The sequence below is a fragment of the Melozone crissalis genome, unplaced genomic scaffold, assembly GCF_028551555.1.
Source record: "Melozone crissalis strain CALT ecotype California unplaced genomic scaffold, PUWL_Pcris_2 ptg000016l_1, whole genome shotgun sequence".
NCBI classification, from domain to species: Eukaryota; Metazoa; Chordata; class Aves; order Passeriformes; family Passerellidae; genus Melozone; species Melozone crissalis.
In genome coordinates this window covers 48,272,353-48,298,434 of record NW_026535794.1, presented here as the reverse complement: position 1 = coordinate 48,298,434, position 26,082 = coordinate 48,272,353, and the positions used below count along the sequence as shown (strand labels likewise).

Here is a 26,082-nt window from a genome sequence, read left to right as displayed (position 1 = left end):
AGCATCAGTTTGTCAATTCATAATTCACCTTAAATCTCACTTTAAAAGTTCCCACTCTTCTTGTCCTGAGTTCTGAGGAACAAACATCCACGTATTTACTACTATGATTTCCCAGTTTGATCTGGGGAAGGTTTTGCAGAGGTGCTGTAGAATCAGGAAGGTAATTGCTTTCCTTCCCAGCCCACAGAACAGTGGGTTAGATTTAAAAGGATGAAGAAAATGAGTAAGCGAGTAATTGAAGATGGAAGAGAGAAATTGCTGTCCCCGGTGTTACCTTGGTAGACAGATTGTTCCTTTTTCTGTTAAAAAAAAAAAAAAAAAAAAAAAAGAAGAAATATGACCAGTTTTGAGAGGGTTCATTTTAGAAAGACACCATTAAAATTGGATTCTTTGACATTTGGAAGTTGTTCTATCATCTGTTCTTTCACAGTCCTGACTCTTCCCTGAAAACTTCTGATGTGTTTCTGTTATGCCTCTTACCAAAGTGAGGCATGCAGAATAGGGATTCACCTGAGCTGCTTTGGGATTGGGAAAACTATTACTGGATCTGGCACCTACTCCATACTGCTTTCAGGACAGACTAGCATGATTTGGCAACTGATTTGTGTGGCTGCTGCACACAGCACCGGTGCAAAGTCTGTGGTAAATTGTCAATACCTGTCAAGAGAGAAATAAATTTGTATGTTAATCACCTAGAAATGCAGGGAAATAAATAGTTCCTGTGCTTCAGCATGTTCATGTGGAAGATATTGCTGTTAGGAATAATGTAAGGAGTAAATGGTCCTTATTCCATTAGCAGTTACAGACAGTACAGCCTTGCTGTGAACAGGCACCTTGGTGTGAGGACATGTACCTAGCAGTGAAATCCATACATCCCTCAGAGATTGCTGCCAGGAGTAAGACAGTGAAGCCTTTCAGGGTACAGAAGAAAGCTTTACACAGCCAGAACTGCATTAGAATGCTAGGTTGTCTGTAATTACTGCACTGGGATTTAGCCAGAATAGCTATCGTATTGCGAAACATGCCACGTGATATTTTTCTACTTTTTTTTTTAATAGCATAAGCAGATGTGATTTTGAGTTTTCATCTTATCAAAAGCAATGAACTTTTGTTCCCACAGTATCCTATTGAGTTGGCTAACAAATTCTTGAATGTTCTGGTATGTTAACATGTGTGGCATAAGAGCATAAGCTGTTAAATACCACATAGATGCTGAAGCTGAAAAATGCAAAGATATTACTCAGCCTAGTGGAAAAAAAATCAAAAATTATCTGAAAAATTTGAACTAACAAATCTGTTTCCTTTTTATTTCTTACTCCTAGCTTTTCATAAAGCAAAAAATGCCATAGATTTTGTACTAAATGGATGCAATAAATATGCCTGAAGTGCTGTGTTCCATGTATTTAATAAATTATATTGTAGGTGGGGTGTTTGCTTATTTCTGAATTATTCACTACAGCATTTTAGATAATGTAGCTTTGTATCTCATTTCTAAACCTGCTCTCAATAACTTAATATTTCAACCACAAATATTCATCATGTTAAGAAAAGGATGATTTTAGGGGGAGGGAGAAAGAAGGAAGGGAACAAAGTGAATGACATTCCTTTTGAATTTCAAGAATAATTGAAGGTAATGTATTGTCTCACACATGCCAGAACTGTCTTGTGGATCCTCAGCTATTATCTGCTTCTGTATTTCTAGTTATTTAAATCAACAGAGCTGAAGATCAAGCCCTAGTTATACTGGCATCCCACGAGACAGAAACTTTTGAAAAACAGAAACAAATTGAAAATAGCTGGGCTTATAGGCTTGACTTGGAGATAAAATAAAAGTGATGGAGAGATGGTTTTTCTGATTGAACATAGAACTAGTAGTGATAGTAAGAGACAAAATGAGTCATCCTTACTAAATGTCATGAGATTCCTCATGTCCTTTCTGTTTGTTTGTTGATTTAGAATGGGATGAAGCAAAAAACTATTCAAGCAACTGTAGGTTAGGCTTTTTATTTGTGTCCTGCATTTATTTTACCATTGTAAATGCTGGTGAAATTAGTAGTAGTATTTTAATAGCTGGATAGTATTTTAATAGCTGGATCACCCTGCTGACTGGTGATCCTGTGGTTCCCAGTAGCTTTCCCAAGGAAACGGACCTCATGGATCTCATGGCACAGTAAAGTATCAAGAGATGTCCCTAAGGACTTGTACTTCATGGCCAAATTGGAGGTAGTTTCAAATGCAGAGAAGGATCTGTAAGATATTCATGCTGGATTGAGGAGGCCATTTGTGTGCCTGTGAGACTCAGCCTCTCTTAAAATGCCCTTTTTGAAACGCTTGAAAATTGTAGGAGGGGAAGTTTTCTTCTCCCAGAAGCTGAAGTCTGTGGGGCTTGTGATGTGTGTGAAGCAGTTTTGTACTGATTTTAAATGTTCTGAATGATAAATGCATCAATGTGGAAAATGAAAAGTTGAGTTGGGGAAATAGTCATGAAAGGCTATTGTCTGTCATTCGGATGGGCAGATGAAAGTGAAAAAAAAATGTAAAGGGGAGTTTTTGAAACTTACAACTCAGTAAGACATTGTTTTCCCTTCCTAAACTACAACTACCCTTCTTAAATACTTATCACATAGATCTTTCTGTATAAAATCCAGGGTTCTAGGCATCCTCTTGATTCCCTAATTGGCCTGTGATTGTTTTGCTTGTACACCAATAGCCCTAATCTGGAAATGTACAACCAACAGGTTCTGCATGCCATCTTCAGAATAATATATTTGTCTACTTTTGAAGTTGCAGCAGGCACCTTAATGTATAAATTTTGCTTTCTACTATTTTTAATCTTTTATGCGATTGTGAATTATTGACTGGCTAAAACCAACATATAGTATGTCTGAAGCTAAAATGGGCAAAAAAGTAGAATCACTCACTTCTACCACCTTATGGCCTGACAGACTCAACAGAAGGAAAAGTAGTAAAACCCATGCTTTCATCAGTGAAGGGGTGGATCAGACCCTGAGCACACTGCAGAAATGCAGTAATCGTAGAAACCTGTGCTGAGCTTTGCTAGATTTCTGGTAGTAAATGCACTTTTAAAGTCCCTGTCAGCTGGGTCTCACAGAATAGAAATGCCATTGAAAAGGAGCTAGGGGTATCTTTCTGTGTCAGAATGATGAGTAGAGAAGGAGACATTGCAAAGGTGATAAAAAGAGCTTAGCAGAAGGAGGCATTTTTTGATGGAGACATATTCTTGGGACTTCTGAGCAGGTTCTTTGTAGCAGCCTGGCAAATAAACCATGAAGCTTATTCAAATGTACATTTCATTGCATCCAATCAAAAAATCAGCTGAGTTAGTAAATATTTTGGGCACCTGTAGTTTTTCATGTAGTGTGTGAAACTGAACGTCTGCAATATGTACGTGCATGTGGAAGCTAATGAGTTCTAGTTATATATGGTATGTTTATTCATTAGTTCCATGGAGGAAACTAATAGGTTCAGAATGTAACAAAAAATGTACCTGCATTCCACAAGATGAATCTGTTTATTTTCACTTAAAATTTTATCTGAGTCCCTTTGTGTTCAGGAGTCCACAAGATCCAATAGACTTAATACAGCTATTTGGTCTGGTAGGGTTTTTTTCTCTTTTTTGTGGTTTATTTGAAATAGTTCCCTAACAGTTGTATAAATAGGTGTTTTGGTGTCTGTTGGCTCAATTCTCTGTATTTTTATGCACTTTTAGTCTGTAGTACCACCAAGGCGTCTAACTCCATGAACAACATAGGTATCTGTGCTTCTAAAGAGTTCAGTCTTTGGGAAACTCCATTCCACAGCTGCTGTAATTCACAGAAGTGAATTACTGACATGCCAGCCTCATAGTGGCTGCATTTGGTTGTAGAGTTTTTCCAGGCATGGGCAATTTCCTTATTAAGAGTTTTCTGCTCAGCAAAAAGAGCTCTGTTGCCAAACATTTTTTGACACAGCACGCTAACACAGTGCTCACCAACACTAGGGAACTGATAGCTTTTGTAAAGGAGCTCATTGAGTGATCTTGCTCTGTTTTTTTTTTGCAGAATCATGTAAACCCAGCATTGGATTTCACGCAGACCCCTCCTGGAATGCTGGCCCTTGACAACATGCTGTACTTTGCCAAACATCACCAGGATGCTTATATTCGGGTAAGGCTTCCTCTTGTCATGGAGATCTTTGCAGTTGCCTGCTCACAGTAATTATGTCCTGTTTGCAGTTGACTTTGGAGGGGAGGTTCAAAATCCTGGTATCATTAACAGCAAACTCTAGGAAGACAAACCATGTGACACTAAAACATGATGTAAGTCTGTAATAGGCCTGGGAGAAAGCTGTACAGTTGTCTTGACTGTCATTGCTGAGTCAAATATTCTATTCTATTCTATTGCAGAGTCAAATATTCAGCTATTACTTTTTGCAAGTGCTCCTTTTTGCTTAGGCCTGCAAAGAGAAGAGAAATGAGCCTGTGCTTTTGTCAGATGCATAATGGATGACCATAAACTCAGAAAGGAGTAATTATGCAGAAATCTCTGACCTGCTACCAAAAACTGACAGTATTTTTTTTTTGTGGAAAGGAGGATTTGAAGATCAAATGCTTTGAGAGGTGACCAAGTTGGCAGGGTACTGAGTTAAGATGCTTCCACTAAAACTACTGCTGTAGGAGAGGTCATGCTAGGAGTAAAATATGTACAAAGCATCATGATTTACATGTATAACCCATTCCTGTCCCGTGCCCACTCCACTTCCTACATTATTTCAAGGTTATTTCAGAGGTAGTTAGAGGAGGTTATGTGTTGCATCCCTACAAGAAGAGGCATACAGCTGAATAATACCTGCCTCTGAAGAGAACAACTTTTCCTGAACTTTATTGAAATCAAGTGCTTGCCAAGCATAAACCAAGCAAGCACAGATGGGAAGGGAGGATAATCATGAAAGTTGGTGTCTGGAGTTCATAGGGATGGTTTAATTCCCCAAGAAAAATGCTCATGCAAACCAGCTTAAAGAAGATTGTGTATAGCAAGAAAACAGCAGAAACACCAATCATTTCCACTAAAAGTCAAGAATGATCTGTCAGTCAAGAATGATCTGTTAATATATGTTATCATCTGTTTTCTGTTTGAAGTAAATTGGTGTCAAAGCTCTAATAGGTTTGCAAAGGGCCTGCTGATATGTATGGACATAATACCATATGATGGGATTGTAGGATTTGCTCTTTAAATGGATCTTTCTCCTCTGTCTGAATCTAGCAATAACTCTTGAAAAAGACACTGTGGTAGTATGCAGTACAATAGTATTTATCAATCCCTATAAATCCTTGAAATCAAGGACTACCTCAGGTGATGAACAAAGAGCAGGTTTTCTGGAGAAACTATGCTGAATAGTGTTTTTGTTTATAAAAAGAAATTGCTTACTGTTTCTCATTAAAATTGGTAAGATCTGGACTGTGCTACTTCATACTTATAAAAATTCAGTTTAGAGAATTAGAGGTAGCCAGTGCTTCCAAATGGGTCAGACATGTTTTAAAGAAGTCTGAAACGTTTGAAAGAGGACAAAAATTCTGTTGAAATAGAACTCTCATTGACATCTCTCAAGTTTTTCTTATTTTTTCATGTTCATTTTGCAAATGCTGTCTTAAAAATTGGATTCAGTGAAGCATGTAATTAGCCACTTTTTGGAAAGGATTTTGCTGCCGGCTCAGCCCTCTGTTTCTATAACACAGTGTTTTTCCTGCTGCATTTCTGAGAATTTTGTTGTTTTGAGCTGCCTGTTTTTATTCCTGCATGGTCCCTGTTAGGGGAGTGCCTGACTGCCTCATGTATTTCCCTCCTGAGAAAGAGTACACATCCACTGGAAGTGCCTTGCAGAGGCACTCTCAGATTCAATTGCTTGCCTAAAGCTGCTTTGGGGACTGTAAATGTGCTTTGGGAGTATGTTAGTCTATCCACCACTCTGAGGAGTTCTACTTAGTGTTTATACAGCATTGCTGGCACAGTAGGAACACCTCTGAGATGATGGTGTTGTGCAACTCCTACAGCGTTGATAGTCTTTGATTGCAAAAGACACCTACTTTCTCTCTCTTCATCTCCTTGACTTGCTAGCTGGTGTACAGTAATTTCCTGTGGGCCCTGACATGCCTGTTCCTTTTGCACTTCCCTTATTTCACATCTAGCATCACCTTTCCTTCATGGCCTTTGGCTCCCAAACCTCCCACAATGCCAATTTGCTCTACTTGTACAGCCTGTTGACCTTGCTTATTTTTTAGATGTATTTCTACTCCTGTACCCTAATAAAATTCCTCCTGTGGTCAAGCTGAAGCTTCCACAAGAAATAGTTAGCTATACATTCAGCTATATACTTGCATCCTGAAAAACTTGTTTGACAGGAACTCTTTTCGTTGCTGACACTAGGAAATAGTTTGGTTCCTAGGAGGAGAGATTATTTTCAACTTGTCTCTTTGCAATTCAATTGATTCCTATGCCATGGGTTAATTCCTAAGCTCCAGATACTATCTCTGCCATGCAATAATTAGAAATTGAGGCTGAAAATCAGAGCTGGTTTGATACAAACTGGGAATATCTGAAGTTTTCCCTGATAGAATGTGATGTATTAAGAGACACTATCAGGAAGTCATAATGGTTTCAGTGAGCGTATTGGCAGTGCTGCATTTTAATGGGCAGCACAATTCCCTGCAGTCTGACCTGTGGCTCTTAGGATGCCCCTGCTCCATGACCCTTAGTTCTTGTAGTAATGAAAATAATGGATAAGCAGAAGTTGGAAGAGAATGCAGTCAATAAGTAATCTCTTCCCTTTTCAGTCCTTGTTCTGCCTTTCATAAGAGATTCTGCTTAGAAGTAATTTGCATAATAAATAGATTAGTTAGGTAGGAAGGATGTCTGAAACTGAGGTGCCCTCTTGGGGGCTGGTGGTGGGGTTTCAAAGACCAGTAGAAAACTAATGTACTTTAGCACACTAAAGTAGGAAGAGTAAATGCAATTGCAGTTTGTTAAAGATGGGTGTGAAGGCACTGCAGCAGATGGGTAACTCTGCATCTTGAAAGCAAAAGGCATTTGGGGGTGAAAATATGGGTGTCACACAGTGAAGGAGGAAACAAAAATAACTACGCTTTTCCCCTTCTTTTAGTCTCTTTTAACTACTTCCCCACAATCCACTTCTTTCATTCACCTTTTCCCTGTTGTGTACTTTTTCCTGATATTGCAGTAATATGTTTTCTTTACTTGCTGTCTTCTTTCAGATAAACACAGTGTTTATACAAACTTTGAGTTAACAGATTTTGAACCTCAGGGTTTTGTTTGCCATACAAGATGACTGGAGCCTCCAGTAGAAAGATTGTTTAGTGAATGGGAAAAAACCCAAACGTTCTCTTTGACTGTGTGGTGTCATTAGCTATCATTTGTTTTTTTTTTTAAAGTGTCCTATTGAATTAGTTTCCTGTTGAGTTATCTTTTCTTTCTCTTTAATTAATTCTCTGGTGCTATCAGTGACTGATATGCACTGGATTTTTTTCATGTTGCACTTAAATAATCAATCACTACAGAGGTTTGGCTTTTAAAAGGTGATGACATAGTATATGGAATGCATTGATGGAAGTAATGTTGAATTTCTGCAAGAAATTTTAAAATTTTCCACAGGAAATAATTGGCAGCTTCCCAAGATCCATAATTATAGGACGACTAGAGTGTATAATTAAATTTAACAGAGAAGAAAATGATTGGAATAAAGCTTTGTGACAGATAATTTTTTTGTTCTTTTGCAGCAGACAAGTCATGTGTTCCCCTACTTTCAATTTATTCCTTTCCAAAACTACTTCAGCTTCACATTCTACTAATTTTAAAAATAAAATTATAAGTTACCATTGAAGGCAGACTTTATTCAATACAGACATATTGAAATTTTTCTTACTGGTAACTTGTAGCAATGTGCCTTTTAATTTTTCTGGGTGTAAAGAGTCTGTGGAAAAAACCTTTCTCATTCTAATGAATTTGATGACTGACAAATTGGTGGCTTGTCTGTATTTTTCTTCTGTGTTTCTGACCAGCTATATTCTAGCAGGACTCGCTGCTGCTTTGGGGTCAGATTCTGCCTTGAGAGGACACATACTGTGTCTCATCATTTTGTTTGAGCACATGGGATTGGTGCTTCTGGCAGAAAATACAGATAAAATTAGCAGCTTTGGGTCTGAATATTGGCTAGTCACCTATTTTTGGTTCTGTCCAGGTGGCTGCCAAGTTTATGTCCAGTTCTTTGCCCTTTATTAGATCAGTAGGCTCTTCATCTGTAGGAATAATATCATTTGACTCTAGCCTGAAATTCAAGTCTCATCTGCAGAAGAAAAAGTTTATCCCTTTTCCTACTGATTTTATCTATTTTGTTCAAATATTTGTTTGATATTGCAAGTAAGATTTTCCATATAAAAGATTATTGCTGGGGTTGGAAGGCAGTGTTGAAATCCATGCTGAAAGTTGGTTTCATTTATGATGGATCCAATGCTTCTAAATTTTTGTGAGTGATGTGTAAGATAGTTAGTGGTATGCTCTTAGATTTTCTGTTCTTGCATTTAAAACAAGTTTTAAAAGTTATTACAGTGTTCCAAGTAAAAAAACCCAACACATGGACTTTGGTTGCACCAATAATGACTTTGATTACCTGAAAATTAGAAGATGACTTAGTTTATGGTCAGTACTAGAAAATCCCCCTTCCCCTGAGTTTGCTGAGCTGGTAATTTGGTTACTCACACAGCTGTAATGCAGCGACACTTCTTCCCCAGCAGCTACATTTGGGGAGGCTGAGGAGGGAGCTCTTTTGCATTTGAAGCTTTCAGAAGTCAGAGAGGAGGAGCAGGTGCTGTTTGCAAGTGCCAGTGATGCAGGCAGGAAGATTGCTGGCATCCTGCAGGGACCTTTCAGAACCCAAATGGGCTGAGTCACAGTCAGACTGTCTGCCGTGTACTTTCTAGCCCATGCAGTTGTTGTATAGGAGGCTGCCTACACATCCTTCCGTCAATTCACAAAGTCTCCTCGTGCCTACTCACTCTCTCCTGATCAGATATGAGGAGTCCAACATATAATTTCAGCATTTTCTGAAATAAAATTGAGCTTGATTTCTGCCATGATTTCCTCCCCTCCCAGAAATGGTAGGAAAAGATGTAACTTTTTTTCTGTAGAATATAGAGAGAAAAATGAGATTTTTTACATGAGTCTTCCTGGTGAGTCTCATGAATGAATGCAAAGAGACCTAATTGCCTAAGCCAGGTTCCCAGATTATTAATGTGTTCTTGTCTTTTCTCAGCCAAGCTTTCCATTCCACTCACATATCTAAGTGTTTTTCTGCCTGTGCTTTGTTTCTTCCCAAACATCACACAATGTTTCTCCTTTACATGACAGCCCTGAGGGTCTCCATCACTGAGGGGGATTGAGATGGGTCCCTCTGCAGTTAAAGGTGCAAAATCCTGGAGTGGCTGGTTGCAGCACAGACACGAAATTAGCACTGAGGAAGGGAATTCTGAGGGGGTCATGGCACTCTCTGCACAGCCCTGTGTGGAATGTGCAGTGGGATACATAAGGCATGAGTTCCGATCACTTTCCACCATTCATAGCTCTCCTAAACGTTCCCAGGTTTATGGCAGCTCTTGTCTAAATTACATTCTGATCCAAAGGGCCCAGAAATTGATGCAAGCCTAGCAGCTGTCCTCAAAAGGTTTTGAATCACACCAAGGTTGCAGCAGTAGCATACAAAGATTGGGCTAGTTTTTGTGCAGCCACAGTCCCTCCACCTGCAAAGCTGAGATGCTTATGCATGAGGAGAGAAAACTAGCTTTTGACTGTCATGGGTTTTCCCATTTACTCCATGTCCAGAGCACTTGTGATGTGACTCTGGCTGCCAAGCTCATTGATGTGCTATAAAAGTTGATGTTTTTCTCAGATACAGCCATACCACAATAAAATTAGGGTGCCCATAGGGCATGTTTTACATTATGAAAGAAAGAAAAAATTCGAAAACCTGCTATATTCCACAGATACTGCAGGTTTCTGCCTTCCACCTCTGCCATTGGTGAGCCAGGGGAGAACTTCAGGAAAAACTTTACCTTCTTACATTTGTGGGTGGCATGGAGGGAGAGGAATACCTGACTGGTAGTTTCCAAACTGGACCAGTTCATTGCCCTCTCACATACCTGTGGCATACAAATTGAAGAGCACATTCTGGTGCTGCTGCTGAGGATGGCAGGGCAATGGAGCCTTCTTGTCTTGGGCCTTACCACTATTTGTGGGTTCTTCATAGAGAGAAGAAGAAGACAGTTTTTCTGCAATGAAAGGGGGAAGATGCGAGACAAACCACTGCATATTTATCTTTAGATGGAAAATAAAAATTGCAGTCATGCTTCATAAGCTAAAGTGTTTGTGTGAGAATGAAAATTTATTGCTAGGTGAGCACCTGCAGAATCATGCATATTTAGCTTGAGATTGTTTGGCAGTACATTTGTTTGAAAAGTATAACTTCATCCTAATTTTCCAGAAAAAAAAAAAAAACAACTTTTGGAAATGTTAAGCCTTCACATGTCAGTGGCCCTTTCTTGTTTTTCAATATCTGTAGAAGGTCTCAAGTTTTCTTCCAGATCTTTGTTTAAATTGCAATTCTAGTATCTTCCAGAGGCAGACAGAAATAACTGTTGCTTTATTTTAGCTTTGCCATGAGAAATTTCTATAATGACTCAGGAATGTCAAGGAAGAGTGAGATAAGAGAGAGAGGAAGCATTGGAAATTAAAAATACAGCGTCGCAGGGGACAATGCAGAGTGAAGGATGTTGGAAGAAGACTGATGCTGAAGCTGAAGCAAATGACAAGCTACCTTAGGAAGAAAGCAAAGTTGGTGATGAGGAGGAATGAAAACCGGGTCTGTTTGCAGTAGTCTCGTACCCTTCTCAGGAAGCATATCTTAAAGATTTTCTTCTTAGACTCACCTAAAGCACCTAAATGAAGAGGGAATGGTGAAGCCTACCATATGTGATAAGGAGGCTTAGGGAAAAAAAAAAAAGCAGTGTCAAGAAAAGGAAGAGAATCCCTGCAGTTTCTGGATATTTAAATGCTGCTTGACCTTTCATTTTGGGTCTAAGGAGGATTTTATGATCTCTGCTAAATAGCTCTCTGAACCTCTTGATATTAACCTGCAGCAGACTGCTAAAAAGCTTGTTCTCTATTAAGACAGGATCATTTTATAAAATTGGTCTGTAGAAATGCTCCTTTTTAATAGTGCAGCAATATTCGTTGAATTGCCTGCTCTGGGACTTATTAGAAGTATTAATGCAGCTACAGTGGATCTTGCCTTTCTTTCAGTTCTGTATTTATTTCCTAATCACAATGCATCTCTGTTTCATTGCCAAGCTCTGATTTTGGCTCGGGAATCTGAGAATTACATCTGCAGTTGCCATGGGCAATATGCTTTGAGACAATTTCATCTTTAATGTGAAGGATTAAGGGACTGGCTAAGTCGATATTTCTTCTTAGTGAAGGAGAAATGTTTCTGTCTGGTGGTTTCAGCCTCCTGGATTTTGATGAGGAAGCTTTTGAAGATACCTGTCTTCAAAATTTTGCCTTTTGTCAGTCATTAACTCTTAGATGCAGGTATAAGCTTCACTACTGAAGCTGATGCAGACTTTAAAACCCATAGTAGTCAAGTGTGGAAAATCCTTCACATAGTCCACTGCCTTCTGAGGGTCTATTTTGGGATCCTGAGGTAGTGACAGACTCAATGAATAATTCAATGGAAAATCATAAAGGCACACTGCCATAAATTTAGAAAATCTTTTTGATTTTGAGGTTGGTGTCTTCTAAGGAGTTTTTCTGCTGCTGGGAAATTTGCATTATTTCCCTGTGATCTTGGCATGATACTGAAATTTATTTTATTTTAAATTAAAAAATAACTTTTAATGTTTTTATTTATTAATTTTGCATATTTACATTTTTTTTCTTTATTATAAGTTTGGGGGTTTTTAAATTAGATTTTAAAACAAATTTTTATCGTATGGCCAAGCCACTGGTAGGTATTTTGTTAAACCTCAGACTGTTTTCCTCATCCCATCCATCCAGTCTGTCAAGATCCTTCTTCTTACCCTCCAGCAGATCAGCAGTCCCATCCACCTTGGCATCATCTGTGTACTGACTGAAGGGGCACTTGGTCCCCTCACCCAAATCATTGACAGAGGTGTTAAACGGGCTCAATACTGATCCCTGGGGTGCACCACTTGTGACTGGACACCAGCTGGATTTAGTTCCATAGATAGATGGAAAAATATAGTAGGTAATTTAAAATAATAATAACTGTACAGAACTGTATTCTACTACTAATACTGTCAAATTCTCATGCCTTAACAGGCTACAGACTTGCATTTGTAGAACTGTCAAGAATATGGATAACACTGATTTCCTAAAAATTTCGCCTCCTTACATTTTTAAAAAACATTTTTCAACCTCTTCCTCTTTCCTCTCTGCTAGTTAATTAATCTCATTCATTTTCTTCTTATTCTATGATTCTCTCACTCAGTTTTTCTTTTTTCCCCTTCCATTTTCTGAGCTGCTATTGTTTTGTTCTTGTTTATTTTTGCAAAGAACATCACTAAGATATTTCCTGCCTGCCCTCTCTTGGTAATTTTCTTTTGTTTTTCTATTGAGATTTTTGTCTGGACTTTTTTGCTCTTCCCTAAAGAAAAAATATGCATTGTTGTTGAATACTACACATTATGGTGGATTTTTTTTTCTGCCTCATGGTAATGGGCAGTATTGATCAAAGACACAAGAGGAAGAGAAGATAATCTGCAGAATTTAATACTCCTGTACTGTGAGCTTATTTTGGTTTTTAACTGTATAACGTTTAGTGTATTATAAGCTGCATTTCCATGCTTGACCTACCCAATTCTGTAACTTCACAAGGTCTGAAGACAGGAAAAACTGGCAGAAATAGATTTGTAGTATCAGAATAAAGGGCAGCCAAATAGATTTGTAGTATTGCAATAAAGGGCAAACCAGTGTCAAGATAGTACTGAAGTAAGGTGGGATGTGAGCCAGCAGTGTGCCCAGGTGGCCAAAAAGGCCCATAAAATCATGGCTTGGATCAGCAATAGTGTGGCCAGGACAGTGATTATCCCTGTGCACTCAGCACTGCTGAGGCCACACCTTGAATCCTGTGTTCAGTTTTGAGCCCTTCACTGCAAGAAGGACATTGAGGTGCTGGAGTTTGTCAAGACAAGGGCAATGGAGCTGGGGAAGGGTCTGGAGCACAATGAGGAGCAGCTGAGGGAGCTGGGGATGTTTAACCTGGAGAAAAGGAGGCTCAGGGGAGACCTTATCACTCTCCACAACTCCCTGAAAGGAGGTTGTAGCAAGGTAGGAGTTTTCCTGTCCCAAGGAAGAAACAACTGGGCAAGAGGAAATGGCCTTAAGTTGTGCTAGTGGAAGTTTAGGTTGGATATCTAAATTCTTCATGGGAAGGTTGTCAACGACTGGAACAGCCTGCTGTGGGGAGTGGTTGAGTCACCATCCCTGGTGGTATTTAAAGGACATGTAGATGTAGGCGCTTGGAGACATGGCTTAGTTACTGCTGGACTCAGCAGTGTTGAGTTAATGGTTGGACTGGATGATCTTAAATATCTTTTCCAACCTAAATGATTCTGCGATTCTGTGGTGCCAGGAATTCTACTGTAATGTCCATGGTCTCTGCTTTTGAATATTTGTTTTCCCCAAGCAAAATTTAACCATTGGGGCTGCTGATTGTGAATGTCTGGTGGATCTGCAGCTCACTGTGGATTTTTGATGGGGAGGTGGAGGAAGATAATAGGGTGAAGCACTTAATGAGCATTAATGATAGACCTCCGTTTAAAGGAAGGTTGTGTGGGCTTGCAGCTTCCTCACTACTTTCCTTCCAGTGGTAAAATAACTGTTGTGATAAAAACGTGACTCAAGCCAGGAGTATGCTCTATAGATAGAACAAAATGTTTTTCTGTCTTGAGCTGTGTGTTATATTTCTTTCCCTGGTATTGTTTTCACCACTTTATGAAGGGAACGTGTCCATCCCTGCTTATTTCTCCTCTGTAACCACAGTGATAAAGGAAATAACATTAAAACCATGTCCTTATCAGCTCTATTTATAGCATTTTACTTTGGAACAGGATATGAGTCGTGAAGTCGTGAAAAGAGTATTACAAATATAATAATGAATGTTGTAAATCTGTTGCCAAGACTAGGAATGATTTCTCTTTGGATATTTATAAGAACCTATTTTTTTTCTTTCCCTTTTTACTGTTGCTGTTTCCTGCAGAAGATCCATATCTGTCAAATTTGCCTACAGATATTTAGATGCAGTAAAGGGCCGTCCATCTTACTTTCTTAAAGGAATGTGACATGGCAGCACTGCTTTATTTTGTACAGCAAATGCTAAAAAAACTGATGCTTGTAGAGAGTGTTTCTGAGGATCATTTTAAGACTGCTTTACATATTGATTACTCAAATTGCCATTTAATTTGCTGTATAGCAATACACAGTGCTTTAACTATTTCTCTGGCATTCTTATTGATTGCTGTAATTCTGTCTTACATTATATGCATATATGGTGTCACCATTAAATATTTATGTGCTCATGAAATGTTAATATGTCGGGTTAATGTGAGACTCAACAAAGTGCATTTGCCAGAAGCGAGCAGAAATACATCCCCATGCTTCCCTCTTCCTCCCCCTTGCCCTTTCAATTTGCCTCTCCATTGATTTTATTACCAGTGTTTCTCTGCTGTATCTAAATCTGTGTCGAAGCAACCCCCTGCTCCAGTATGCAGATTTTATGTTTTATTATGTGAGAGATAAAACAGGGTAATAAAAAGAATGAGGGAAGTGATCTTAGGGAGGTATTGACTCACACAGCTTTCCATTGTGCTGGTGCTACTTCTGCTTTTGTGTGTAGAACTGTAGCTCTGTCCTCCATGAGAGAGAGTGAAGCAGGATGACTCATCCAGAATATAAAGTCATATTCACATGTTTCTTGAACAGCGGCTGCAGCAACGTAAAACAAAAATAGCAGGGGTGTTTCTCTGATTTACTGTTACCCAGAGATGACATGGAGCAATTGCCTGGCATTTAAATCAAAACTTCTACAAGGAAGAATCCTCTTGGCAGACTCTGGAACATGACACAGTACTGTTGGAAAAGGCCAGTAAAAAATTGTGGTGATAAAGTATATATCATTTCCCTAATGACTTGGTAAGCTTCTGTGGGAAGTGTAAGCCACCAAAGGAAATATCAGCAGCACTGGAAAACAAACCCAAGAGATCATGTTTTCTCATAACACAGAGGGCATCCACCCTTTTACATCCCTGGGTGAAGGGTTGGGAGCAGCTAGAGGCTGCCCTTTGTACTGTAGGACTAAAATAGATGCTTTTTGAAGAGACCTTGGCATGCTGTGTGAAGCACATAACTTTCCTACTTGCTTTAGGATTTTCACTCTTTTCCCACATGTAGCTGCTTCACAGGAAAGAAGGACTAGAAGCAAATCTCCATCTAGACCTAAACAGTCAAAACCAAGATCTGAGAAGTGAGGGAAAGTTTTTAGTGTCATCCAGTATTGAACTGCTTCTCCCCTCCACCTTTCCTCCTGGTTTTGGGTGGAATTCCAGCCTCGAAGCCCTTTGCAAACCTTTCTTTGCTGTAAAAATAGAACGATTTAAAACAAACAAGTAAAAAGCCAAAAACAACACAGAAAGCCAAACAAAAACCATGATGGAGATGGGGGCCAACAAGACAGGAGGAATGCAAGGCAGAGAGCAGTGTCTAAACACCTGTTTGTGAGAAAAATTGTGAGATCTTCTGGGATTCTCTGCTGCTTGGCAAAATATCTTACCTTTGAAAATCATTTGCTTCTTCTGTCCCTCATCCCTAGGCTATGGATCAGCTGCTTAGGATGAGGTTTTTCTTTTTGTAAAGTGGCAAAGTTTGTTCTGCAAAGATAATTTTTGCTTCAAATTTGTTTTGACAATTTCATTTTTTTTTTCCCAGACCTTATTCTGCTTTTTCTTTTCAGGCTCACTGCTTCCGTGAAATCTATAGTATTTTTATAACTTTTCATTTCTTATTTAGTTGTAGTGCCAAGGAAAACTGTCTCCACTGTATCAGATATGGCAGAACTTAATGGGTATATAAATGTAGAAGGAGTTATTTTCTTCCATTTATTTTACAGTGTCGCTCAATAGAGAATGCAAAGACTCTCCTTCAGTCATTTTTGCACCATTCATGTGCTTGATACAAGAGTGATTGTTCTCTGAAATGTTTTGCACATAAGCAAAAAATTCTCATAATAGAGAGAATGCAGACATTTTCTTCCTTTGTGTGTTGTTTGATTTTATCACTTGAGACTACTTTGAAGACTGAATACAATGATGAAAATTCCGTCTCGGTTTTATAGATCCTTCTAGGTGTGTTCATGCCTATCAATAATTTACCTAATTTCCTTTAACCAGCAAATTTAAAATGAAACTATTTCTTTCTCTTTGGCTTCTACTTCAGTTTCTCCAAGTCAGGATGGTGCAGAACAGCAACATTGCATAGCAATGGCAAAACTTCCCAGCTGGTCATGGCACAGCACTGTGTTTATATGTTGCTTACTGCCTCAGACATAGAATGGTTTGGAAAGGACCTCAGAAATGTAGTTCCAACCTCAGAGCAGGGAAATCTCCCACTTGACCAGGTTACACAGAGCCCCATCCAGCCTGGCCTTGAACACTTCTAGGGGTGGGGCATCCACAGCTTTTCTAAGCAACCCGTTCCAGTGCCTCACCACCCTCACAGTAACAAATTTCTTCCTTTATATCTCATCTAAACCTACTCTCTTTCAGTTTGAAGCCATGACATAAATGGCATAGGTTATTTAGCTGTGGGAAAGACTAAGGTTTATTAAAATACATTTTCCTGAATTCCCCATACAGTTTCCTAGACTAAGTCTGATATGCCCTGTAAATGTTGGATGTGGAGAACAGTGTCGCAGCTCATGGGTTCTTCAAACTGATTGTTTTCCATTTTGATTCCACCTTCAGATTGTCCTGGAGAACAGCAGTCGAGAAGACAAGCACGAGTGCCCATTTGGCCGAAGCAGCATTGAGCTGACAAAGATGCTGTGTGAAATTCTCAAAGTAGGAGAGCTACGTAAGTTGATCTGTTTGCCCTCTAAGAACTGCGGAGTGAGTTCAGTGATACCTGAGTTTTTTCAACGCAAGGATTTTCTTCCAAGAAGCATTTTTGGGTATAGATCCATGTAGAACATTGGCACTCAGAATGACTGAATCTGTTTTCTCTCTCCTACTGGTTTATGGCATCACAGGGATGAGGGTGGAATAGGGGAAATGGGCACCTATTCTTTGGCTCTCTTCTATAAGAAGCAGGAAAGTTGCATCATTTCTAGGGGAGTCAGTTAATTTCCCATCAGGTGATTTGGTGCAGGAAACTTCGTGGTTGTTACCTTCCACAACCTTGTCCATAGGTTGATTTTATATAAGTATCATGGTCATTCTTTGTTGGATTGCTAATCTAAACTGACACATCCCGTTTTCTCTTAGATATCTGAAGCTCTATCTAAATATCAGATGATAGACATAAAATTTACTCTGAAAGTGTGATATTAATTACTGTATTTTAATACGGAGTAAACAAGTTGTCTTTGGCTTCAATTACAGTCCCTTGACAAATTGTTAGATACTATCAAACAGAAGAGCACATCTGTATCTTCATTAGTATAGCGTGTTGGTGTTTATTGATACGTCTAAATTTCAGTTATCCATCAATAATGTTTTGGATCCAGCTGCAGTCTGTTTTGGCAAGCTCTACCAACAAGTTTCATTTTCTCCTTGCAGAAGCAGGGGGCAAAACTGAGATGCTTTGCTTCCCTCAGAGGCATCTTCCTTTTGAATTTTCTTCCCTAATAAAGATCTTTTTCTTTTATCTTTACACCCATGTCCATGAAATGTAATGAGAGAAGAGCAATGTAAAAGGCAGCAAGAGAGCCCATAGATATCATTGTTCCTACTAGCCCTGATGCCAACAGGCATCAAAAGTTGTTTTAAAAGTATAATTTGGCTGATACACTTGAAGTTTTTAAATGTAATGTCTTGAGAGAATTTATTGACCAAAAAAACCCCACAACTGCCTCTGTGCAATGGGCCAGGATAAAACCTGTGCATTTCTTGCAGCTTCCAAATTGATATTTGTGTTTGACAGACCCAGACAAATGAGACAATATTGGCTTTTGAATACCATCCTAAGTGAACCAGAGTTATTAAGGACCACATTCACTATGTCTATAAATAAAGAGTTTAGCAACTATTTTAGCTGTTTGGCAATGATAGTGTGTTGTATAAGGTTCAGACTGTAGCAGACACAACTCTTTAAAATAACCTTACTGCTGCAGTTGAGGTGTCTAATGCCAAATCACGCATGACAGATCTGCCTGATTTTTTTCTGCTGGTAAATGTAGGAGGGACATATGATCTCAATAAAGCTGTAAGCCTACTTGAAATAAGTGCTAAAGATCAATTTTATTTTTACAAAATCACAGAAGAATATCTAAAACCCAAAGAATAGCTTTGTACATTGTGTTTTAATGCATGTCCCATCACTTCATGGGACTTTCACTGGAATTTGTTGCTAAAAAAGATGATTGATCTTGAAGTTAGCCAGGTGTCTCAGATTTCCTCCTTGCTGTGTGATAAGTCATTCGATAAACTTATTTTTTGCCATAGACAGGTTTGGCATCTGTATATGCAGGGGGCTGTATGTTGATGATTTGCTTTGTATGATACTGTTTGTCCTGATTGCTTCTAACTTCTGCAGATAGATCCTTTCATGTTTTAATTTCTTCCTCATCTTTTTTTTTTTTTTAAGTGGGGACTGTGAATAAGCTAAGAGGAATTGGAGTAGGAGCTCAGTTACTATATCTAGAAAATACCTTTGTTTTAAAAACAAAAGGAATTTTGATATTTTAAAATCTGTTTTTTTGTTTTGATTGTGGATTGGTTGTTTGTTTTTTGTTGTTTTGGACAGGGGGTGTTTGTGGGTTTTGGGTTGGCTTTTTGTTTTTTGGGTTGTTTTTTGGTTTTTTGTGGGTTTTTTTGTTTGGTTTTGGGTTTGTTTTGTTTTTGGTTTTTTTTTTGGTTTTTTTTTTTGTTAGAGTAGTTCTGTGGTTTGGAAGTGTGAGGTTAAAAAGAAAACGAAAAGGTTCTCTGAGGATAGCTCTGGCTAAGGGATGTTACCTGCTAATGTTCTGAAGGCTCTTGTTTCAGTGTTGCTGAGGCTGCAAGTCTCTGGATGCTTGGTGTGCTGAAGTGCAGCAGGCTCCCGTGGCGGTCATTTATAGGTGTGGGATGCTGTAAATGTTATGGTGCTAAGGAGAAGCATACTGGTGCTTCTGTTGATAGAAACCAGATGTAGCGTGACTGACTTCTGTAAAGTCGTGCTGATCTACACCCACAGAACATCTGTCTCTGGACGCAGCAGTAGGTCTGTGTCGTGGCCTTATATTCACAGAGGACAGAGTTAAGGTTACTTCTAACTCATCTTGACAATTCACCTGTTCACCAGTGTGCTTCCTTAATGGTTTTGTTTATGTGGAACTCTAATTGTCATTTGAAAAGGCTGTAATAAAATACACCTTTAAAATATTGTGCAGAAAATAATTTTCCTGAAAATGGCTGTCAGGCTCCACATCTAAATGACCTGTGATCAGCAGTGTATTTTGATAAGAAATGCAAACTAGAACTGACAGCTCAGGATAGTGTATGTTAAGGTTTATGCTTCACTTGGTATTAAATACTGTATTGCTGAATAGGATTGGACATCTTAAAAACCAGTAGTTATAGTTCAGGGCAAAGATGTCCCCATGAGTTTGTATGTGGTAGGTTTCAAAATGTGTATTTAAGGTGGCCCATGTTTCTCAAAACTCACTATTATTGCATTGCAATGTAGAACTTTCTTTCCTTACAGTTTCTGAATTGTATAATTTAAAAGCCACAATAAATGACCTTTTGCTCGTGAAATATTCAGCAGTAGAAACTCTATTTTAAAGTGCAGAGTAGATAAAAGCTGCTAGATTGTCCATTATTTATGAAGAGCACTTTAATGCTGATTATATTCCCCTTGCTCCACCGTATGAAATACCTTTGGGCAACAAGAAGACATTTTGCTATTTCTTTTTGGTCCTCTCAAGCACACATTCATCCCAGAAAGGACTCACAAGACAATGTTAAAGGCATGCTATTCTACTTTTGTATATCCATAAATCCAGGTTCTGGACTCCTTAATTCTTTGACTTTGATTCCCAAATGTCCATGACTCGAAAATTCATCTCTTTTTCAGCAAGGCATTTAAGTGTATGTTTAGATCCTGTGTAAATAGAGAAAGCTCAAGAGCAAGCTGTGAGTTGAGCATATGGTAACTGCTTTACAGAGGTGGACTTGCAGAGTAGAGGAGGTAAAACTTAAGAGGAAGGTTGGTGTAGTGTTTTGGTAACATGGAAGCTAGAATGCAACATATCCATAAGCCTCTTCACTAAAACTTCTGATTCAGGAAAGAGTGGGATATTTAACCATAAATCTTTTAATCTTGTGCTACTGTTGCTGTTAAAAAGGCATTGAACAGAATGTCTTCAATGAGTACTTGCCCAGGCACTCATCTTAGGAAACACTGTAGTAATTCTGATTTCTGCAGTAATAGCTTCCTTTGTATATCTTGTTGAACAAGAGGATTTTTTTTTGTCCTCTGTATCTTGGTGATGACATCAGACAGGAACACTGTGACCCAGTGGTCAATCTTCCTCTTCCTGTACAGTTAGGTACTTAGACACTCCTTATTCCAGTACACTGACAGGTTTACAAAGAGGAGAAAAGGGGAGGCGATTCGTAGCTCCTCCTAAGTATCTACAAAAGCTGAGGTAACCTCCACCTTCCCTCTTATTCAAATTTTAGTGCATGTCATATATGCTAAGAAGAGAAGGAATGCCCATGAACAGACTTCTAGCTTTGCAGGGAGAGAGTAACATTGCAGATAAATGTAAAAATTAAAAATTATATCCAGAAAACCTTTGGCATTCCAGAACTGGAGTTAGTATATTTAATGGGAGATTAGGGGTTCATTAAACCTAGTATTTGTCATGAGTGAGAAGCTCACCATTTTGCTTCAGTAACCCCAATGCTCTCTGATCTGAGCCTACAGTGTCCAGCTCTCTGCACCTCTGCTCAGCACATGACACTGTTTCTACCCTCAACATTCCCTGAAACTCTCATTCCTGGTGGGAAATGGTAGTGGACCATGTTACCTGATTTATACTAGTAAAACTTCTTGGCCTTGTTACTTTCTTTCCATACAGGTTCAAGTGAAATTGTTTAGCAGTTAAGCAGATGAAGAGGTTTGCAGCTGGCAGAGGAATGATAAATGAATACTGCATGCACTGTATAGAGCAGTAGTCTAAAGTAGCCTTCAGCCATGCACCATAATCGCTGCATGGCTGAAGTTTTTCTGTAGTTAAGGCATGTCAGATTTCATGTATTTTTCAGTGCATTTTTGAGCAGGACACAGATGTTCAACTGCCAGTGTTCCTATTTGATTGTTTTGATGGGGGGTGCTTTTTGGGGCTTTTGCAAAAATCTGCACTCAAGTTTTAAGACAAACCACAGATGTATATCCCACATGTCAGATATCTATGTATGAATTGCCCTAAAGATTCTATCAGATAAATATCTTCCCTGGGGCTTTTGGTTTTGGGTTTGAGACTTTTTTGCTTTTCTGGCATGGGGAATTTAATTATCATGGGATTTGTTAGAGTGAAATTAACTTATAATATTTTTTTTTCCTCAAAAGAGATCTAAATGCATGCATGTATTTTCATGTGCATATTTTTTCCCTAGATTTCTTACTGTAGTTATCGCCCAGGTTCCAAAATCAAAATGCTCTAGAAATTCTTACATTGGTGTCCCTTTCTCAGCTAGAATGTACTGGGCATTAGAAAGGATCCAGTGATATTCATGGTTGTGCCCACTGAGATGAAGGTAATCAAATCTCATGCTTCAAGGAATAGGCTGATTGCTGCAAGGGTCAGGAAGCACTTTTTCTCTTTGCGCAGTTTTTCCTCTGCATTGCACAGCCCATAGTGTGCAGTGTAGTTTGTTTCTATTGGCCTTTCCCTGGAAGCACATTGGCCATTTCAGGATCAGCATTCCAGACCTGAGGGCTCATGTGGTTTGATTTTCCTTTTGCTGTAGCAAATGCAATATTTTTATGACTGAATGTCATATTTGAAATTATTTTCCCCTTGCTTGAAAGCTAATTGCCTTTTTACGCTCTTCTTCCATCTCCTTAAGTTTAAATAGAATAAAGCACTAAAAATAGTAAATAAAAGAGGAGATTTTCTTTTACTGGCATTGTTCTTGCATTTCTTCTTCTAATTTCATTTTCTGGAGAATGAACAATTTTATGAGTCAAGAAATGTTTGTTAGGAAGTTGAAAAACTTTTCTGGTCAAAGAGTTATTTAGTGAAAGGTAGCAATTTTCTATTTCATCATGAACTTTCATTATGAATGCATTAAAAGAATTTAAAACATATTCCAACCTCCTTTGTTGTAGCTTTTTGCTGCATTCATTTTTACCTATCCACCTTTTTGTCATTTTGCCCAAACCATCACCTCAACAGATATAACTCATGTTCATAGCAAAAATTAAACAGATTGTGTCTGAAGGCTAGAAAATAAGCAACATTGGAAAACTGGTTTGTAGCAGGGAAGGGGGTGGGGGGAATATTTCCTTTGGAAGTGTTGCTTTCAAATTAGCCATTCCTGACTTTATGGATATTAAATATGCTTGTCCTTCTTGATGCAAAACTAATAACTTGCTCAGTAGTCTAAACTGTACTTTTCTTTTGTATGAAAGCAGAATCTTATTTTATTGAACCGTCCTCTCTGTTTGCTAGCACAATCCTGCAGGAGAGACAAAATGAAGCTTTCTTTTTCTAGAGAGGAAATAATTTCTATGCAATTAACCTCTTCTTACTCTAAAAAGACTCAGTCTCTTCATGGCTATAGCAAAGTGTGAAGCCTTTAGAAAATTTCTACTGTAATCTGTGAGAATATGAGCAACAGAGCTGCAGACACCTTCTAAGCAAGATGTTTGACTTTTACCTCTGAGTGAAAGTGAGACAGATTTAGGAATGTTATTTTATACACCTGGTACTGATGGCTTCAAAGCTGGTACAGTGTTGACTGCTGGGTCAGTTAGCTGGAAATGCTGGCATGCCCACTATCCTCTAGTGTTTTTCCTACTGTCTGCCCTATGTCTGGTCTTTGATTTCTTGGAGCAGGGATCATAACTTGTTTTGTAGGTTTGAAGTGCTTCATCTTATTGAGGTTTTGGTGCGAGATTCTTTAGCTTCTTTTAAATTGCATTTTCTCAGTTTTTAATATTGTTATTAATACCAAAGAGCATGGTGCAGGGAGAGCAACTCAAAAACCACTGAGGGCCAAGAAAGAGGTGTGGGTGCTTTTTGCCCATTTTTTTTTTTTTTTTTTTTTTTTAGAAACTGAATAATGTATCCAAAAGACAACAAAGCTATTTTGATTAAGACTGAAGAACTCTTTCATCTGGTTTCATCTGGTATTGAAATGGGCAGCAGGAATCAAGACCTGAAGTTAAAAGCTAATAAATTCAAACTGGGAGTCAAGTGTAGGCATTAGCTGTAAGGGTGCTCTGCTAGGGAGCTAGTGGAACAGAAAGCTGAAGAATTATGAGAGGAGAAAAAAGAAGTCATTATGTTGATTTCCTGCAGTTACTGGAAGTTGTAGTTTGGGAAAATTTGATGGCATGATAGAATAACAGCTGTAATTTGTTTCAATGTGATTATTGGAACCCAATTCCAGGATTTTTAACTTTTTAAAAATAGTCTATAGTGCATAAAGTAGCAGCTTAAAAGTCTAGACAGATGTGACAATAAACAAGAAATGTTAAAGTAATTTGGATTATTGCCATAGGAATAAGTTTCCATAGGTTAAAATATTTTTATTTATTTCCATAGGAAAAAATATAAAAATAAATTCTCCAAAATATCTCCCATTTCAAAAACCCTGCATCTCTTCTGGGCCTGTAGAGCTTTGTTAGCTGTTTGTTTGGTGTGGTCCACAGCACTTCTTGGTTTCCCAAGAGCATAAAAATACAGCAAACTTCTTTCTTGCAATGCCAAGCCTTGGCTGTGCAGGAAGTGGTTCAGGCACTATTTCTGGAGGTATTTAAAAGATGGGTAGGTGTGGCACTCTGGGACATGGTTTAATTATGGAGTTAGCAGTGTCAGATTTACAGTTGGAGTTGATTACCTGAGAGGTGTTTGTGGCCTAAATGATTCTGTGATATTCTAATCATGCTTTGAAGAAGGAAAAGTTAGACAAAAACCTTTTAATAAAATTCAGGGGTTTAAAGTTCACTTGAAATGTAGAGGAAAGGAGCTTCAGAGACCTCAGATGTTTGGTGCAATTTCTGTGCATTTTAAGGGCTACTCATTGTTCACAGACATTTTAATTCTGAGCAGGTTGAAGTTAAGAAAAGATAATCTTTGAATCCATTTTTTTACCTCCTAATTTCTTTTTATGGTAATATTTTGGAAATATAGATTTACTAAAAGTAGCCATAATCTCTTGTATTTTGTAGCAAGATGCTTCAAATCTGAAGTTAGCCCTTATGGTTTCACAGCACTGCTGTGCATAGGACTGGAAAGTTTGCAGCTGCTCCTTTTCAAAGAGTAAAGTTGCTTAATGAATTTTACACAGAATTGAACAATGTATAAAACTCCATTTTTTTAAAATGGCATATTTTAGTGAACATTTATGTTGTTTTTTATATTCCAAAAGTGTTAGTGTTGGCAAAGGGTTTTCAGGGTGAAGGATAAGATGTGTTGCAGGTGAAGAGGTGCACCTTTTCCAGAGAAAGGTGGAATGGTGTTGAAAACAGTTGCATTAGCAGTATCTCTGATGAAAGGAGCATTAACTACTGAAACTTTCAGTTCCCAAGACAAAGCTGGACTTGGAAAGGCCATTAAATGTGTGGTATTCTGGGATATGCATAGGGCCTTGCAAAGAATGCTCCCTACACTCAGCAGCTGAGTATCCTTTAACAATCCTTTACTGGAGTGGCTTTGAGGTGGCCAGTGTACCACTGTCTCTGGTTATATCCCTGCACATGAAGTTTCATGGATGTTTGCAAGGCACTGGAGGCACTTCTGGGTTGCCCTTGACTGTACAGTCAGGTCCTCACTCAGAAAGCTTTACTCTCTTAGACTTTTAAACTTTGTTTATCCTAAGAAAAATAGATACCTTTTCAAACTCTGAATCTGCAAGGGGAGCTTCAGAGCTCTGCAAGTATTTCAGATTCAGATTGCCAGGCATCTGAGAGAGAAGCCTGGACAGAATGCCCTGGTGCAGCACTCACTGGGGTAAGGCAGGCACTGAGTACAGCTTAGACACATTTGTCTGAAGCTATTCTCTGGTTAACACATGCTGCTTCTGGAGCCAGGCATTGTGCACTTTAAAAAAACTGCTTATGTTTATTTAGGATGACAAAAAAACCTTGGTTCTGTTTCTTGGTGGACAGGGGAAAGCAAGTGTTCTCAGGGGAAAAAAAAACCAGCCAAACACTAAACCAGAGACTAGTTAGGTTTTGTCATATAGTTGTGCTTATGTTTTGACACCACACACTACTGTGGAGTGCTATTTTAAACTTGTGGAACTTATACCCACTTGAAACTGGAGGTAGAATTGTTTTCATGGAAAGGTTACACTTAGCCATCAATCATTCCTAATCTCTTAAAAAGGGCATGTGCCTGGGTTTTTTCTTTGCAAGAGTGTTTTCTCAGAAGAAATCAAAACAATGAAAACAAAGGGATTAGAACCTGAAATCTTAATATATTTTCTGTAAATTATTTACCATACACTATAAATATTTAATTCTGTCAAACTGCCCTTAATGTATTTTGTTGTAAATATCTTACAGTCTTCTT

At 38.5% G+C, this 26,082-nt stretch overlaps 1 protein-coding gene across 2 annotated transcripts in view; it reads left to right on the top strand.

Moving 5' to 3' along the window:
* Positions 1 to 26,082, top strand: part of ELMO1 (engulfment and cell motility 1) — a 301,790-nt gene that overhangs the window by 136,232 nt on the left and 139,476 nt on the right. For both annotated transcript variants that reach the window (XM_054273352.1, XM_054273353.1), the window contains 2 exons: positions 4,062 to 4,166; positions 17,099 to 17,207. In XM_054273352.1, the coding sequence (XP_054129327.1) occupies positions 4,062 to 4,166; positions 17,099 to 17,207 (214 nt within the window). The remainder of the gene's footprint in view (positions 1 to 4,061; positions 4,167 to 17,098; positions 17,208 to 26,082) is intronic.